This window comes from Cynoglossus semilaevis, chromosome 10 (genome assembly GCF_000523025.1).
Source record: "Cynoglossus semilaevis isolate Cse_v1.0 chromosome 10, Cse_v1.0, whole genome shotgun sequence".
Classification (NCBI taxonomy): Eukaryota; Metazoa; Chordata; class Actinopteri; order Pleuronectiformes; family Cynoglossidae; genus Cynoglossus; species Cynoglossus semilaevis.
Window position 1 is genome coordinate 213,167 of NC_024316.1, and position 18,016 is coordinate 231,182.

Here is an 18,016-nt window from a genome sequence, read left to right on the forward strand (position 1 = left end):
CAAAAGGTGGACCGACATCATATTGAACTCTGGGTTAGGAATGGGATGGCACTTCAGTTCATAGTATGAGTCAAGGCAGGTGAGCCAATACTTTTGGTAATATAGTGTATTTTCACCACTTTAAGTCTTTAAGGACCACTGACACTTGGGCACTGGTGACTTTGAAGACTGTAACTCATGGCATAGGAATCACACTTGAACGTCTTTATGAAGACTCAGCTCAGACCAGATGGGCCTTTTTTTTTCTCTTCACTAATTTATTTCTTGATTTGAAGTCTTTCAACACAGCTCAGACATTCTAAGCAATTTGGACTGACGTTTGAAATCTTTTTTTTTTTTTTTTGGGACTGAACTGTACTGGATGCTGTTTGATCACACTGTCTACTTGCCGTTGATAGCAGATAGGTCTTCTTTGGTGGTCTCTTGCAGGAACGTCTCAGTGAGTACATAGGCATTTTACGCCGCTTCATGGGATTCCTAGCCATCTGTGTTCTAGTCTTGGTGAGCATCCGTTACACTGACCCAGTTCAGCAGAGTCTGGAGCTGCTGCAGCAGCTCAAAGAGACACAGTGCAGCCTTCAGGAGGCACTACAGCGAGCAGGTCAGTAACTTCTAACACAGACGCCTCTGGCGGATGAAACGTGAACTGCCGCACTGACACTACGTGTCTGCAGAGCAGCTCGGAGACACTCCGAAAACACTGCAGGCCACCGAGGACACCATGGGGACTCCTGATGTCCAACAGAGATCGGTGAAAAGAAGTGACAGAAAGGAAGTATTCAAGAACAGGAGAAGGAAGTACAAAGAAGAGCAGGAAACACTGATGTCTTTGACCACGGACACCACAGACATGTCTGTCCTCTTACAGTCCAGTCAGTTCCAGTTGGTTGTCGTATTTCTTTCTCAAATAGAATTTAGAAATTGAATTCAGCCTTCTGGTAACAAAAAACATATTCCGGAAATGTATATGCTCCAAAACTGTAGCAGGACATTTTCAAGTCAGGTTTTTCTAATGGTAATGTAAAGATAATTTGAAAAAAAAAAGGAAAAGGGCCAGGAAAATTTTTAAAGATTTTACAGAAATTGTTGGAGATTGTTGATCTCTCTCACCCTGTCTTTTTGTGTTTGTGGTCCAGCTTTTCAGAGTCCTGACTCCACCCTGCTATCCTCCACTACCCTTGATGCTTCAGTGAGTCCAGAACGACGTTCACGCAGGTCTTGCCCTCCGCCCCTGGTCTACAGCGTTTTGGTGGATGACAAAGAGGTAGATTTAATTATTAGTGTTTATTTCAAATCTAGCAATGATTCTAAAAAAAAAAGTGATCACAGACTGATTCGCTACAACGAATTCGCTACAATGACTATTGCTTTTTTTTTATCCTGACTACAGCCTCGTTATAGTCTAAGAAGTCGACGATCGGAGAAACACTAACCCCCAAAACCCTGCAGAGGCAGATGTTCTGAGCTTCATGTTTTTACTCTTTCAAAAAGTAAATAAAGTTTGAATTTAAATAATAACTAAAAAAAAAACCAAAAAAACGGTTGTATCTTTTTTTTCTGGTGTCATGTGACATGTTGATATCTGATATCCTCAGACCCAGTTCGATGTGTACAATATGTACCGTCATTTCCGAACTGTAAGCTACTACCTTTTTTTACACGCTTTGAACCCTGTGGCTTAAACAAGGACGCGGCTAATTTATGGATTTTTACGGGCTAACAAAGTTCATACCATTATCAGTCATTGACTTTTCGTTTACGTTTGAGTCCTGTCATGTTGAAGCGTGATTGGTTGGTTATACAGGAGCTGTTAAAACTCGCGATGTTTATGTTCTGTTGTGGTCCGTGTGGCTGATAGTAATGACCCCAACTTCCCTGTTTCTTTTTAGGGAGTTAGCCCCGGAGCTAATGTTAGCTGCAGCCCTTGAGCAGAAATAATAATATAAAAAAATTACAGTAAATAATCAGATAAAAGAACATAAATTAAACATTATTTAATATGAATTCTAATTAATAATTCGGCCTTTCAAACAGTTGCACTTGTTTTTTTATTTTTATTTGTTTACTGTCCTTTAATGAGAGAAAGGGCGTTGGGATTTGTGCTACGGTCCCTAATGAGGGCAGAGGTTACAGTCAAGAATGGGACAAAGAAGACGAGCGACAGGAGAAGAGGGAAGAGCGAGAGTGTGACATTTGAAGAAAGTTGGTGTTTTCATTCTTTTGGAGGATCCCCACCGTTCTTCTTGTCTGTGGTGCTGATGGTAAAGTTTAGTAAAAAGACTTCCAGAAAGTTCCACAACTGAAAAGATTGCTCCGTGCGTCACCAGCGATCTGAACTTATTACACATTCATACGGTGTGATTTCTTTATAACAGGTTGTATTTCATTTCAGTGAAAAGTGTTGATGTGGTACATTTCTGAATCTAGAGATTAATCTAAATTTACTGCTTGATAAAATAGAACTAAAATCCAAATTAGGCCTAAATCATAATTAGATATTGATCCCAACAAAAAGAAGTTAACTATTATTTCTATATAGATTTAATCCAAAACATAGTGAAATTTTTTTGAATATTTCTTTTTATTATTTTCCATACCGTTCCGTTTCATATTTTTCATATTCATGTTTAATGTTATATATACATATAAATAAGCCGGCAGTTCTAATGTAGCCCTGTGTCTGTGGTCTGTTCATTTAAACAAATCTAACACAGTCTGTTCCTTTCGAATCTGGTCTATAAATGATTTGGAACTGTTGTCAACATCTACAGTGTTACAATAGCATTTTAAGTTTTTATAACCACGATACATTTCAACTCTTATGACTTCCCCCAAAATGAAGAAAGAGAGAAAGACTAGCATTAAAAAAAAGGCATTCAATATTTAGTATTTGAAATTGTTATTAATTAATTAATATTTGTTTAGTTTATGAATCCCTTGGAAGAGTACAGAATCCCTTGCATTACTCAAGTACTGCCATAAAAGAAATTAAGAAAAAAAAATACTGCATTACTCAAGTACTGCCATAAAAGACATTGATGTGATATTGAGTCATATTGATTTTCTGACAGCAAACTGGCAAGTAGCCTTTCATAACATTGATACATAAATATAGAGTAATATAATAAACACTTTTTATTATGACATAAGTCGCTCCAGAGTACAAGTCGCACCAGTGCCCTCTAGCGCCTGTCAGTGTGAAATGAACAAACGTACATTTTCATTTGTACAGGGGTAGCAGATACTGGTACGAAAGCCTAGAGGGCCCTCTAGCGGCTGTTAGTGTTAAATGAACAAACATGTACTTTTTCATTTGTACGGGGGTAGCAGACACTGGTACACAAGCCTAGAGTGCCCTCTAGCAGCTGTCAGTGTGAAATGAACAAACATGTCCATTTTCATTTGTACAGGGGTAGCAGACACTGGTACACAAGCCTAGAGTGCCCTCTAGCGGCTGTGAGTGTGAAATGAACAAACGTACATTTCCGTTAATAAAGGTTTCGCAGAAATGGCTACAAAAGCCTAGAGTGCCCTCTAGCGGCTGGGGGTGTGGAATGAACAAACATCTACATTTTTTATTTGTATTTGTACAGGGATAGCAGATACTGGTACACAATATTTCTTAACATAGTAAGTAATAAATAATTTTGCTGATATTGAAGTAAAACATTACAGAAATAAAGTAATGAGTGTCAAAGAGTGTTAAAATACTCTTTTAAAAAAAGCGCACTCTCTTTGCGTTGTGTTAAATAATTGCGGTAAAATCATCAGCTTGGTATGTCATCTTTTATTTTTAAGGTATGAAAAAAGGGAAAAAAAGTCACTCCATTTTGTAGCAACACACACACATCTCCCGCTAAAAATGATAAAGTATAAATAAAAGTAGTAAATAATAATAAAATTAAAATAATAAAATCAATTAATGACAGCCCTCCTAACGTGTACACATACTATAAGGACAGCAGAGACCGACTGCTGCTCCTGAGGTGAATGACCCTAATCCGGGGTGTTGCATTTAATGACTGTACGGTAAATTAAGATTTTTCTTACGTGGTGTGTAGTAAACTGTTTTGTATGGTTTAGGATAAGGTAAGAACTCGGCCGTGTTGGTTTTGTCCTGAGGTATATACGACAAAGCGAGTTTAGTGGGTTAGCTGTGAGGCCTTGGTTTTTGTTGTTCTTTGTTTCTGTACTGTTTCATTTTGTATTGTGGGCGTCTGCGTGGAGGGCGTCGGCCTGCGTTGTCTCCTCCCACTGCAGGAAGTACGTTGATAAGAGTTGGTTAAAAAACAAACTATTTGTCAAAGCCATGAAATGTGCCGTAATCTCCGGACTATAAGTCGCACCAAAAAAAACCCCATAAAAGTCACTCCTCCTGGTGCAGCATATCATTCGTCTTCATGAGATCCCCCAGGACGTGTGTCTGACCGGGGTCCACAGTTCTCTCTTCACAAGTATGAAGGACGTTCTGTAACTCACCGGTGCTGCGCTCATCGCAGGTGTGTCGACTTGTCTTGCCCCCTCTTCACACAAGGCGATCTCGGTCATTCTCCACCCTGTGATATTTTTTTATGACATACTATTCTTCTATGACCTATTATGACTATAACTGTACCATTTCTATGTATTATTATTTATTATTATTTTTGTATTCTGTATGTTTACTGTAGCTCGAATGTTGATTGACTTACACAAATTGTAAGTCACTTTGGTGATAAAAGTGTCTGCTAAATGTATTGTAATGTAATAGTCTCCAAGACTAAGAGAACCACCATTGGTCCATCGTCTATACTAGATTTATATATTGTAAATTTATCCCAACCTTTTCTGCGATGTGGCAGATAAATACGACCAAAAAAAAAAAAAATGATACGAACGGCATAAAAACTTTTTTTTTCTTCTAAATATAATAATAAACGTTAAGCCACTGTGTATTCAACGTTATTAGCAACGTCCTCGTAACATCGCACTTGTTTTTTTTTAATGCAGAATGCATTAGTATATGGACAGAGGTAAGATGGACACTTTTAGATGTATAGTTGAAACCCTTTTTTGGATTCGATTATTCACAATAATATATAATATATAATATATAATATATATATAATATATATATATTAATGGAATATTGTTGTGATTATAGTGTATTTTATATTATTTTTATGAATGCATACAGTATATTTAGCATTTTCCTTTTTGTTTTGGTTTCTTGTTTTGTTTGTATTTATTGTATTAGTTATACAATACTTTCATGCACATATGGAATAGTGCAAAACTTTTCTGTAGTTGAAGTTTCCAAAGTAGTGGGCACCCCCTGGTGGGGTGTAGTGGCATTTCAGTGGGGGGCATGAATGGACTGAATGACTAAAATCTAGTACAGCGTTGTAAATGTTTAACAAGAAACTGGGCAAAAAATACTTATTTAAAATTCTTGCTCATGTTCTTGCTGTTGCCTGGAAAAAAAAAAAAACAACAAAACAAAAACAAGTAATATTATTGTGTAAAAGTAAGGATTGAACCAATGTGGAAACAAGCCCCAAACAAGGATGGATCAAAAAAAAAATCATAGATTTGGCCATAATTTTTCAAAGGCGAGAACAGAGAAAGAGAAGAGAGAAACAAGAAAGAAAAAAAGAGAAGAGGGCATAGGGGGAGGAGGAGCAACTTGGTCTCGGATCAGATGTCTGGGTTCTGGAGAAGGAGGAGTCTCACGGTCTCAGTCTCCACTCAGATTTTCACAAAAGACTGAAGCTGCAGAAAACAGAGACCACTGTTTGTCCATCTGTCTGACTACTGTCACTGTGTTTGTATGCCATGTGTGCTGAGAGGACAGGGGGGTGACGAAGGATGTGTCCTCTCCACGAGGTTCAGGGCAACAGCAGGACCGGGACAAGCCAGCAGATGTGGAGCTGAGTCAGCACTTTCTGAGTTTCCAGTTTTCCAGGAAGACGCACGCTATCTTGACCCAGTAGCTGGCATAAAGATGACGATGGACATGGAAGGGAGACGAAAAAAGATTGGACGATTTATGGACAGGGGGAGAACGAGAGAGGGCGAACGGACTCTATGTGACTGCAGCTGCAGTAGGAAGGAAGTCCTGGATTTTCACAGTTGAAGCTCCACATCTGCTAAGTGGAAACACGCTGACCTTTGACTCATATCCTCCTCCTCCTCTTCTTCTTACTGCTTTCTCCGGTGTCTTCAGCACCAGTGGATTTGAATAAAATGTGAGTTCCACATACTGGACAGGTGAGTCCAAACATCTTTGTAATCTCCCGCTTGTTTCTCTTAGGGATTTTCTGTCCGTTTTCCAAAAGTATAATTACTTAAGTGTAAGTGAGAACAGAGGTATCTGCTCACCTGTGATACTTTATTTCATCTAGGAAACACAAAATTCTTATTATTCTCCCACACCAAGGGCCGTAGAGGCAATTGATGATCTTAGCCTGTCGTCTTTTGTCACTAAATCTAACATAAATAGTGGATTTGAGCATTAACCCTTTGATGCGATTGAGCGTGGATTTGAGCATTAACCCTTTGATGCATGACCCATGATATACTGAGTTAAAAAAATGTTACTAAGTGTTTTTATGTGTTTTTAGACATAAAAATAAGAACTGATTTGGTTCTGCTTTTATACACCAAATTTTCTTTTTGAATGTTGACACAATTATTCTGCAGTTGCAAAGGCTGACCACTGTATGGCAGTGTTGGGTGATTCTCCGGCGTCCACTGTAGAGGCTTACATGCAACACTGCCATCAAAACCTATCCTTATCATAGAAAATGACATTTTCACAGCTGTCCACTGTAGTGACCGTCATGCATGAAAGGGTTAACTTAAAAAGATCTTTAGGTCTAGCAGCGAACCGTGTCAAGTTCTAGTTCAGGCATGGGCAAACTACGGCCCGGGGGGGGCAGATGCGTCCGACTTGGTTTTTTAATCTGGCCCGCCAAATTTATCCAAATGATGTTATTTATTTATATTATCATTCTTCTTCCCTGCAATGCTCACGCTTCCCCACTAGATTGTGTAGAAGAAGAAGCTTAGCCTTTATGAATGACTTTTTTTTTATATCTTAGTGTATCTGAATGCTCCATCTATCTGCTCCTGACCCCGGCACCCCTGTCAAATTTTAGGACCCATTGTAGTCCGCGAGTCAAAAAGTTTGCCCACGCCCGTTGTAGTTTCATTAGCCTACTTGTCAACTCATTGTTCTGGTTGTTGACTATGTTAGTGTTTCAGCTGTTTAGCCGGCCTCCAGCTGCCAGCCACTGGTCCGACAACGATCCAAGTGTTATGACAATTACACATATATTTACTGCAGATGTTCACACTGTATCAGAGAATACCTGGGGCTACGAGATATATTAAAATATGCGTTTCTATCTGTTTGCAGTCATTTGTACAACTGTATATGTACAAATACTGTAGTACCTGAACTTTAACCAGGCTGATGTAATAGAAACATCTTATGTTTCAGCTGCAGTAAAACTAAGGTGTGTGTGTGTGTGTGAAGGTCAAAGTGACACACTTCGTTACATTAGTACTCTCTCTCTCTCTCTCTTTCTCTTTCTCTTTCTCTCTCTCTGCAGACAAACTGGTCACATGATCATCTTCTTCCTACAACACAATTATGTGGTCTTTATGATTATGTGAAATCAGAAATCTCGAGAGAAGAAAGCCATGAGTTAGATCTGCTTTTGTCTCTGATAACCCTTACATCAGGGGTCGGGAACCTTTTTAGCCGAGAGAGCCAAAAAAAAAGTCACGTATTATTTTTACCACTACGATTTCTGTAATGTTCCACTTGAATATCAGCAGAATGATTTATTCTTTATTGCGTTAAGAAATACCAGCTTAGATTTATCTGAGCGCCAGATGCAGCCATGAAGTTGAGCCACATCTGGCTTGCGAGCCATATGCCAGATGCAGTCATGAAATTGAGCCACATCTGGCTTGCGAGCCATAGGTTCCTGACCCCCCCCCCTTGCTCTACATTGTCTTCCTTATCTCTTATCAAGTCTTCTAACATCATACGTTTCCCATCCATTTGTCACTTTATTCTTTTTGCCAGATCGAGCCTGTGGTTGCTCCGCTGTGCCTGCCCACGGGGGCACGCCCCCCACTTTGGGAACTTTGCTGTAAAGCAAGCAAGCCCTTTAAACTTGGGCCACTGTGTGCTTATATTGATGGTTGACAAGTGATGTCTCTTTACCCTTGTTCACATTCATATTAAGTTTTCATATTCATATTCATATTAAGAAAAAAACACATCGCATCTGTGGGCTAATTCGTTTGAAAACATGAAACCGAAGATTTCTAAAAACCTGTGTGTCGCGGATAATTGACCAAAAGGAAAAGAAACGGAGAAAGAGTAAAACCCGAAGAGAAGATCATGCAAATTGTGAAGTAGTTACATCTATACAGTCTTCCATTTACACTAGTGGTTCTTCATTTTGTTTTCTGTCATGGTCGCCTTGGGGACAGAAATGTTTCAAGCCGCCTCCCCCACCCCCGGACACACATCCCCGCAAATTGAAATACTATTAAGAACCTGATAACATGTATATTTCTATCTGTACAAACCACTGTATGAGTTGCTGCCCCCTAGTGACTGGAGGCTTGTTATCATTCAAGCATTACAGCAGTGGTACACTTATGTCCAGCGTGCCATATTCCATTGAAAGCCCCTCAGATCACCCTAGGCATAGGGGAACTGTACTGCTAATATGGTCCTCTGGTGGAAATGAGTTTGACACCCCTGGACTAGCGTCTGGGCAAGAGAGCCTGCTCCAAGGAGACAGGACCAAGGACATCAAGCTTGGGGGAGGCTAAACCAAAAAGACCAGAATAGGTAGACTCTGCAAGAGAAGAGAGACCAGAAGAGACACTGTGTGACCAGATGTCACACGTCTACTGTGCTCTCTCTGCCACTCTCGCTCTCTCTCTTTTTTTTCCCCCCTCAACTCTGTTGTCATAGAAACCAATATTTCTCTCTCTCTCTCTCTCTCTCTCTCTCTTACCCTTGCTTTGTCCCCGCCCGCTCTCCTCTCTCTCACCGGGCAACTCATTGAGGCAAACCGAGCGAATCTAACCTACTTATCTCTGCGTGCGTGTGTTTGCGGTCTGCTGCGGGTTCAGGTCCAGTACTGGTCTGGTTCGGATCTGGTCCTGGTTAATGTGTGCGCGTGTGCAGGTAAGCGTTTGCGCGCCTGTCTCCAGCTGGGAACCGGGGAAAGAGAGAGTGGGAGAGAGTCGCTCTCTCTCGCACCAACACTGATTTTAATGACTGGATTCGTGTTCTGCTGCGCCATGTACATGGACACCAGCAAAGGTGAGAACACGCGCGCGCACACACGCACACACGCACAGACCGATAATCTGAGTGAGTGACAGACACAGAAACGTACACATACAGTATGTGCAGTGATGCACCAAGTGCATGGACACGGGCAGATGTGAGAGCACGCGCGCACGCGCACGCGCTCGCTCGCTAAAAGAACCCAAACACAAACGCCGATTAACACAGCGGTGCACTGACAGAGACGTGGGGGGAGGGTCGGGAATGACACACCGACGTGCACGCGCGCCCCGCATCAGTCTGTCACGCACGCGCGCACACTGACCGACATCTCACCGCAATGAATGTCGGGTAATATGGCAGCACGAGACTGCGTCTGCCGCAGATGCTGCACGCGATACATCTGGTTCTTTAATCCGATTATCCGATCGGTATCGATCCGTAACGTCATCCGACGTTTACGCAGACAGAAAAAATATACCTGTGTGTGTGTGTGTGCACATCACTTCTCTGACATTGTATCTGGTAGTGTGTGTGTGTATGTGTGCATGTGTTAGGATGTGCTCTGTCCATGTGAATTTGTACACACGCGTCAGTATGTATGTGCATCATTGTGTGTGTGTGCGTGTGCGCGCGCGCGCACGCGTTGCGTGGGTCTCGTGCGGTGATTTTGGTTGAGCAAATTCTGATCCAAAATCACCTTATTGCAGGAGCAGGAAATTCCCATGAATCCCTACACAGCAGATCGTCTGAGCAATCCGTCAAATGTTAGTGTGTGTGTGTGTGTGTGTGAGAGAGAGAGTGTGTGTGTGAGTGAGAGAGAGAGAGAGGGGGGACGTGTTGCATATGTGTGGATATATCTACACATGTGCCAAACTCTATGTGCATCATTGTGTGTGTGTATGTGTGTGTGAGAGAGAGACAGAGAGAGATAGCGAGAGAGAGAGAGAGGATGTGCTGCATACGTGTGTATATTTGTACACCTGTGCCAATCTGTATGTGCATCAGTGTGTTCGTGCGATGCGATGCATGGATCGAAAATCGTCAGAACTGATTTTTTTTTAGTACGAGCAGAACTTTTTATGAATCCATACAGAGCAGATTTTCTTTCAATCTCCATGTGTTTTTTTTTTTTTTTTTTGATGCCGCAGCACAGTGAATGTAAATTGGTCGTGTGAGGTGCATTTACCCTCTGTAACTGTTACCGGCAAATAGTACCAGGGACCGTTTTAACAGAACCTAAATGATTCATTTTTACCCGCCGAAAATGTTTTTGTTTTCGACATGCAATTTTGTTTGGTGTCATATCATGATGTACATTTTTTTGCCCGCTTCTTAGTAGATCTCCATCGACAATGTATTAACAGTGTTATGGACGCAATCATATAATTAAAAAAAAAACTATTACTATTTTAAATTTTTAAGGTTTAAGATTTTTATCTGCAACATTTACTAAAGATACCGCTCTGTAAAGAATTTACTTCATGATAATGATATATTTTTTTCTCTGCCTTTTTATCTTACCCTCACTGTTAAACTAACTTTTAACGTTTATAACCATTCACTCTGCCAAAATCTATCGGGAAAATTTTCTCATTTCAGCTAACAGGAACACAGCTTCTGTTCCATCCCTGCCTCCTGTGGACAGTTTGTGTCAAGTGGTGGACGTGGCAGTGGATTAACTGCTGTCCTCGAGTCCGAGACTCGGACTCGAGTCGCACAAACTAAGACTTGTGACTTGACTTGAGACTTGCCCTCTAAGACTCGAGACTTGAGACTTGCCCTCTAAGACTCGAGACTTGAGACTCGAGACTCGGACTTCGGTGTTATGACTCGCGAGTCCTTGATTATGAATAAAGTCCATAATCAAGGAATTATCTATTTTGTCATTTAACTCATTTCACTTTTTCCGATGCGTTTCCCAGCGTGATGCCTCAAGTTTAGGTTTCATATCACAGTGACCATGGCGGCGGCAAGTCAGACTGGAGCGATTCCTTTTGTCATTGCATTTGCTTATAAAGACTTTGCGCAGACATCCAGTAAGCGGACGGCTACTTGTAAGGAGTGTGGCGTTAAGATAAATTATGCTGGATCAACAACGTCGAACTTTCTCAGGCACCTCAGAACACACTAGGATAGGTCAGTGGGCTTGTATGGGAAGATAACCGTTACCGTTAGCAAACTAATTCAACCACAGTTGTAGTCTGTTGGCTAGTTTTATAGTTCCCCTCCCCTGACGTTACCGTTTTATTTTATACTTCAGGCCACTACATTTAGCGGCAAGTAGCAGCCTGCATGAACGGCTGTTTTAGTTTAGACTAATGTTGTCACTGACATAACAGAAACGGAAACCGCATTGTTGTTGATCAACTTTGATGGTGCAGTGTGCAATAATATATTATAGGCCTGTACTGTAGTACAGTACAGTACATACAGTTACACATTTTCAGTTGTCATTTTCCTCAATTTGTTGTTTTCAGTTGGTAAAAGGACAAGACCACATACGCAAATAAGTTTGCGTTAAGTTTCACATTGCACATGCACGGGACATTGTTTTGATCAACTTTGATGGTGTAGTGTGCAATAACATATTATAGGCCTCCAGTACAGTACAGTACATACTTTTAATCCAAAACAACACAGCAATGCAGTATTATCTCGGGTAGCGTCTAATACGAAAACTTTCATTTCAGCTATTTGAGACTTGACTTGGACTTGGGACGAAAGACTTGGGACTTGACTTGGCATTGCCCCTCAAAGACTCGAGACTTGACTTGGACTCGCGCATAAAGACCTGAGACTTGACTTGGACTTGGAAAAAGTGACTTGTGAACATCTCTGGTGTATGTGCAGTCGACATTTATACTGAGTTTATAGGAACAACACAAAGTAAAGCAGGATAAGCTTTACGAATGTCATTGAAAACCACCACTGTGACCTGTCCTCAGGTCCCACTTCCACCTCGAGCCCCAGTCTACAGAGTAAGAACCTCCCTCTGGAATCAACCTGCTCATCGTGTGACCACCAGCAGGCACTGGATGGTGACAATCTACAACAGCCTGGCCCATGTATATCAGGCCCTGCCTTGCTTGAGGAGGGGGTTCTGGAAATGGAACACTGCAGCTTAGCGCCCAAGCCGCAGCTGAGCGATGACCGGGGTCGGCCAGAAATGACTGATACATCTCTCTGGACCCAAACCTCAGGGTGAAAATCTTGAAAACAATTCGTTGGAGATAGATGTAAAAGCTGATGATGACATCACTAACTATCTCGCAACTCTGCAATTTACAGTTCCCCCAAAGCCGCTGCATCTCCAGCATGGGTTGCTTTCACGACCACAATCGCGAACTTCAGGCAAGCCTCTTCCACCTCCTCCACCATGCAGACCACTGCCTACAGACCCCAGAGGTGGGCGCAGTCCACCTATATGTGCTGACGGCACTGCCTCCCCAACGTGTGTCTTATCACTCATCGAGAAGTTTGAGCGGTGAGTTCTAATCATTTTTTTGAATTCAGTTTAAAAAATAAATAAAATGAAAATAACAGTTAAGATGTGAGTCTTTCGGGTCTAAGATAACTGCAGCTACTTAGTTCAGAAGGTAACGGAGGTATAACTCACAGTCTACACCAGTGCTTCTCAAATAGGGCACGAGGTGTCACAGGGTGCGCGAGAGGGGACTTTTAGTGTACTTTATTTATTCAGGCGTAAGCGATAAACAAACCTCCAGTCACTAGATGGCAGCTTTGCAGCTCATTTTATTAATCTATTTTCATAATCACGGGATTACGTGCAGAATGATAGAGCCAGCAACTCATACAATGGTTTGTCCAGATAAATGAATAAATATTACCAGGTGCTCAACAGTATTCCTGTATTTGTGAGCATGCTCAATTAAGCTAATAGTACACCGAGTATGCATCGTATTTGGCAATTGTACGCTTTTATCATTGTCAAAACGAGAATCCAGAGGTGTGGACTCGAGTCGCATGACTTGGACTCGAGTCAGACTCGAGTCACCAATTTGATGACTTTAGACTCGACCTGACAAAATGTAAAGAGACTTGCCACTCGACTTGGACTTTGACATCAGTGACTCGTGACTTCACTTGGACTCGAGCCCTTTGACTCGACAAGACTCGATACTTTCTCCAAAACCCAAAGTGATCTGTGTAAATATATTGTTATTTTGTTTGAAAAGGACTCGAAACAGAAACGGCAGGACTTGGGACTTGACTTGACACTTTTCAGTCTTGACTTGGACTCGACTCAGGATTTCGCCTGTCTTGACTTGAGACTTGACTCGGACTTGAGTGCAAAGACTTGAGACTTACTTGTGACTTGCAAAGCAATGACTTGGTCCCACCTCTGCGAGAATCCACATCTTTAAAGCCAAAACCTCCGCATGTAGTGTAAAATTATTTTATAATGTCTTTTACTTCATTTTTTTTTGCTATATTTCGCAAGATCGGATTGTTTGCCATCTATTGGCTTTCACTTTCACATACAGCCGTTTTTCCCCATTTGGCAAAACCCTTGCATTGCGTTATCGGGTTTTCATTATTGGAGGAAAACCCGATACCAATTCGTACAGATATTACATAATTATGATAATATTGGGCTGATAATATCGGTCGGACGACACTTGGGAAATTCTAGTATTAACAGCAAATCTGCTGCAACAGGCTGCCCTTTGCAGGCACCAAGTATGTGGTTCTATCTACAGAAACTTGCTCAGAAACAATGAAACTTTCTAAAACCTTTTTGTTACTGTATGTTTCCTGACAGGGAGCAGCTTATTGTTGTTCCTGACATCACCGGAGGAGCGTTATGTTCACGTCTCCCTGACGTGCCTTCCTCCAGACCTACATCACCTTCATCATCCTTTTTCTTTGCCCCTTCCCAACTTAAGGAGGACCAAGCTCCTCAGCTCAAGAGTCCTGATAACATCAGACAGGAGTTTAAGGATGAGCAGAAAGTGGACTGTGACCGAGGCCATGAAAATGATAACGATGATGATGAGGAGGAAGAGGAAGAGCTGGCTGCAGCGGGCAGTGGTGATGTCAATCAGAAACGTCTGTCCATGGAGTCTGGCTACAGTGCTTCAGAAAAACAGCAGGAAGATGATGTTGTCGCCGTTGAAATGAGGGAGCAGCCACCCACACCGCTACTGTTACTGGACCAATCAGGGCTTCCGTCCGAGCGTCTGTCTCTTCCCTCTTCGCAGACTGACGGAAAACTGGCTAATCGGGACAGTGGCATCGACAGCATCAGCTCTCCATCACACAGTGAAGAGCTGTGTTTCACTGGTGTGGATGACGTGTGCATGGTCTATCCATGTAGTCCTGCTCTGCCGCCACATCTCTCTAGCTCATCCTTATATGCAGGTGAGGAAGAGCAGGAGGAGGCAAGAGAAATGAGAACGGCCGAAAGAAGGATTCATGTTTCAGAGGAGGGAGACAGTGATCTGGAGGAGGAAGAGGCAGAGCTAACACTGGTATTGACTTCACCTCAACCTGAAAGAAATGACTCTGTGGAGGTGAGACCGGAAACCGTATGAGATATGGTTGTAAGCGGCGAGGCCTCAATTGGTGTTTTTTTTTTTTTGTGCGTTGTGTGCAGATGTCGGTACAGCAGAGGGTGTTCAACATCGCTAGTGAACTCCTCCATACAGAGATCGCCTACGTCTCCAAACTTCATCTTCTCAACCAGGTGGATTTATTTATTGGGAATGCGCATTAAAAAACCTGGACTACTGTTAAAGACTTTGTAGTAATTTCGAATTAGAATGATCTGTTTGATGCCTCCAACATTAATTTGGAAGAACCATTGTTGTCACCTCTCTCCTCGCAGGTCTTTTGTGCTAGACTCTCAGAAGAGGCACGGTCCCGGTCATCATTCCCCTGCGATGTTGTTCAAGGAATTTTTTCCAACATCTACTCCATCTACTGCTTCCACGAGCAGTTTCTGCTGCCTGCGTTGCAGAAACGGATGGAGGAGTGGTGAGAAAGCGCTACCTCCTCTTTTTTTTTTATTATCTCCTATTTACAGCTTTTAATGGAAATAAAGCCTGGCCATGTAAAAGCTGTTTACATATTTAAGTTCAATGGATGTTGGCTACTTCCACTTCCTTCCCCCACACACTGCTGGGTGCTCAGCTTGCGCTGCCCCCCTGTTCACTATGGTGATAAGTTAAAGGCAGAGGTGACATTTTGTTGTGTGCAGTGGTATGCTAGTCGAGTGCAGACCCATTGAGCTGTTGATATAAACATTTACATTTACCCTTTTTTTTTATTTGCACTTCAATTGTATTCAGAATGTATCTGTATGCAGGAATTCAAACCCACGGATTGGGGACATCTTGCAGAAACTGGCTCCTTTCCTAAAGATGTATGGTGAATATGTGAAGAATTTTGACCGAGCCATGGAGCTAGTAAACACATGGATGGAGCGCTCAGCTCAATTCAAGAGCATCATTCAGGAAATCCAGGTTCACGTCAACAGCTGCTGTAACACAATCTCTACTCTTTTGTAGTGTAGTGTGTGTGTTTGACTTTGTGTGTGTGTGTGTCTGTTGTGTTTGTGCAGAGGGAGGAGCGCTGTGGAAACCTGACATTGCAGCATCACATGTTGGAACCAGTGCAAAGGATTCCTCGCTATGAGCTGCTACTCAAAGATTATCTCCACCGACTGCCAGAAGATGCCCCGGACTACAGGGATGCGCAGAGTATGAAACCAACACACCCCAAGACCACTGTGGCAACAGTAGGACCAGCAACAGTAAACTTAACCTAACATGAGTGAACACGAACTAACACTATTAAATACCACTTAACATCAGCTAATATCATATTTTATAATAATAAGAACACATTGGCTAAGCTTAGCTAACATGTGCTTATCATGTACTTAAAAAAAAACCAGGATACTTATTTGTTTGAATTGTTTATTTCACACATTTTAAATGTTTTTAAACTGGAAAAAATGTGCAGGGAAATATACATTTCTTTGCTATTGTATGTGGCTTTTTACACTGTGCTACTCAGTAAGCAACTTCTCACCTCACTATATGAGGTGAGATTGAACATTTGGGGTCATGGTGAAGCTTTATCAATGCTTTATTTGTGCGTTTTTGTCTGAAAAACTTTTCCTGTTTGACTTCAAGTCAGAGGTGTGGACTCGAGTCGCATGACTTGGACTCGACTCAGACTCGAGTCATCAATTTGATGACTTTAGACTCCACTTGACAAAATGTAAAGAGACTTGCAACTCGACTTGGACTTTAACATCAATGACTCGTGACTTCACTTGGACTCGGGCCCTTTGACTCGACAAGACTTGATACTTTCTCCAAAACCCAAAGTGATCTGTGTAAATATATTATTATTTTATTTAAAAGGACTCGAAACAGAAACGACAGGACTTGGGACTTGACTTGACGCTTTTCAGTTTTGACTTGGACTCGACTCGGACTTTGCCTCTCTTGACTAGAGACTTGAGTGCAAAGACTTGAGACTTACTTGTGACTTGCAAAGCAATGACAAGTTGTCACAAACAAGCAATTTAAGACACTGCGGTCTCTCCTCATTAACCACCGCTGTACAGGAAGCAGTTTTTGGCAATGCTTCATCTCTGCTTTGCATTGAGGTGGGAGTTTTGTCAAAAGCTTGCCCATTTAATGCTAGCATTGCCAACTTTGGTCGGTTGGCAGGAGTGAGATTTTGTGTGTGGAGGGTAGGGGGCTTGCTGCACAGTGGAGCTACTGCTATTCCGAGCAAATCAATCGGGCCACAGCAAAAACAAGAACGAGAATTTAAAAATAACGACGTCCTTTGCAATATTATTTTCCATCCGCAACCCGCCTGCAATGGCACTGCGATCACCGAGAGGTGCGCCTTCCACTTTGGGAGACTCTGACCTAACATTAGTATGCAGCTGGGTTGTTCCCAGCTGACGCCAAGCCAGTTGCACTATCTATCTTGGAATGTTACCTGCAATGTGAATGTTACCTGATAATCCAACGGATTAGCAAAGCACACTAATGGGCAGATAGTACTGGGCGGCTACTTCTAGGAATTTCAGGTATTCTATGCAGACGTTAGCTAAGAGTTAGCTATAGGCTGCTACATCTTCCCAATCCTTTTCACCATCTATGCCCATTTGGAACAACCAGCATTTCAATACCACAGCAGTCTTCTCTAGACAGGTGTGACCACAAAGACTCCCATTCATCGCCATCAGAAGCAGTCAGCTGTCTTTAGGGAGGTGTGACCATTTATGATACAGCACTGAAGAGGCACTGTTGAAGCCACAGAGACTATAAACTAATTACTTTGACTTTAATTAAACACCTTGTCTAACCTTTGACAATCCCTTTACAACAGCCCGCATAAACGAATATCTGCTAACACTCGGGAACACTAAACTATACAGATAGAGTTAACATCAGCTAACGTCAAACATCCTCTCGCGTCGGCTACTGTAAAAGCTACTACAGGTCACAATCTGATGTGTGTATCTCTTCAGAATCTCTGGAACTGATCGCCACAGCAGCTGAGCACTCCAACACTGCTATAAGGAAAATGGTAAGACTTAGAGATCTATCTATCTATCTATCTATCCATCTATCTATCTATCTATCTATCTATCTATCTATCTATCTATCTATCTATCTATCTATCTATCTATCTATCTATCTATCTATCTATCTATCT

General features: G+C 41.9%; 2 protein-coding genes across 2 annotated transcripts in view; both read left to right on the plus strand.

The window, feature by feature from the left end:
* The window catches only part of LOC103384378 (uncharacterized), a 5,122-nt gene extending 3,604 nt beyond the window's left edge, over positions 1 to 1,518 (plus strand). The window contains exons 6-9 of the mRNA XM_008317877.3: positions 430 to 601; positions 675 to 872; positions 1,137 to 1,264; positions 1,391 to 1,518. Of these exons, the coding sequence (XP_008316099.1) occupies positions 430 to 601; positions 675 to 872; positions 1,137 to 1,264; positions 1,391 to 1,432 (540 nt within the window). The 3' untranslated portion in view covers positions 1,433 to 1,518. The remainder of the gene's footprint in view (positions 1 to 429; positions 602 to 674; positions 873 to 1,136; positions 1,265 to 1,390) is intronic.
* A 7,231-nt stretch (positions 1,519 to 8,749) lies between these two features.
* Positions 8,750 to 18,016, plus strand: part of fgd1 (FYVE, RhoGEF and PH domain containing 1) — a 19,463-nt gene continuing 10,196 nt past the window's right edge. Inside the window, 10 exon segments of the mRNA XM_017035653.2 lie at positions 8,750 to 9,337; positions 12,253 to 12,473; positions 12,475 to 12,508; positions 12,596 to 12,791; positions 14,091 to 14,841; positions 14,925 to 15,014; positions 15,156 to 15,304; positions 15,636 to 15,792; positions 15,891 to 16,029; positions 17,829 to 17,887. Coding sequence (XP_016891142.2) covers positions 9,289 to 9,337; positions 12,253 to 12,473; positions 12,475 to 12,508; positions 12,596 to 12,791; positions 14,091 to 14,841; positions 14,925 to 15,014; positions 15,156 to 15,304; positions 15,636 to 15,792; positions 15,891 to 16,029; positions 17,829 to 17,887 — 1,845 coding nt within the window. The 5' untranslated portion in view covers positions 8,750 to 9,288.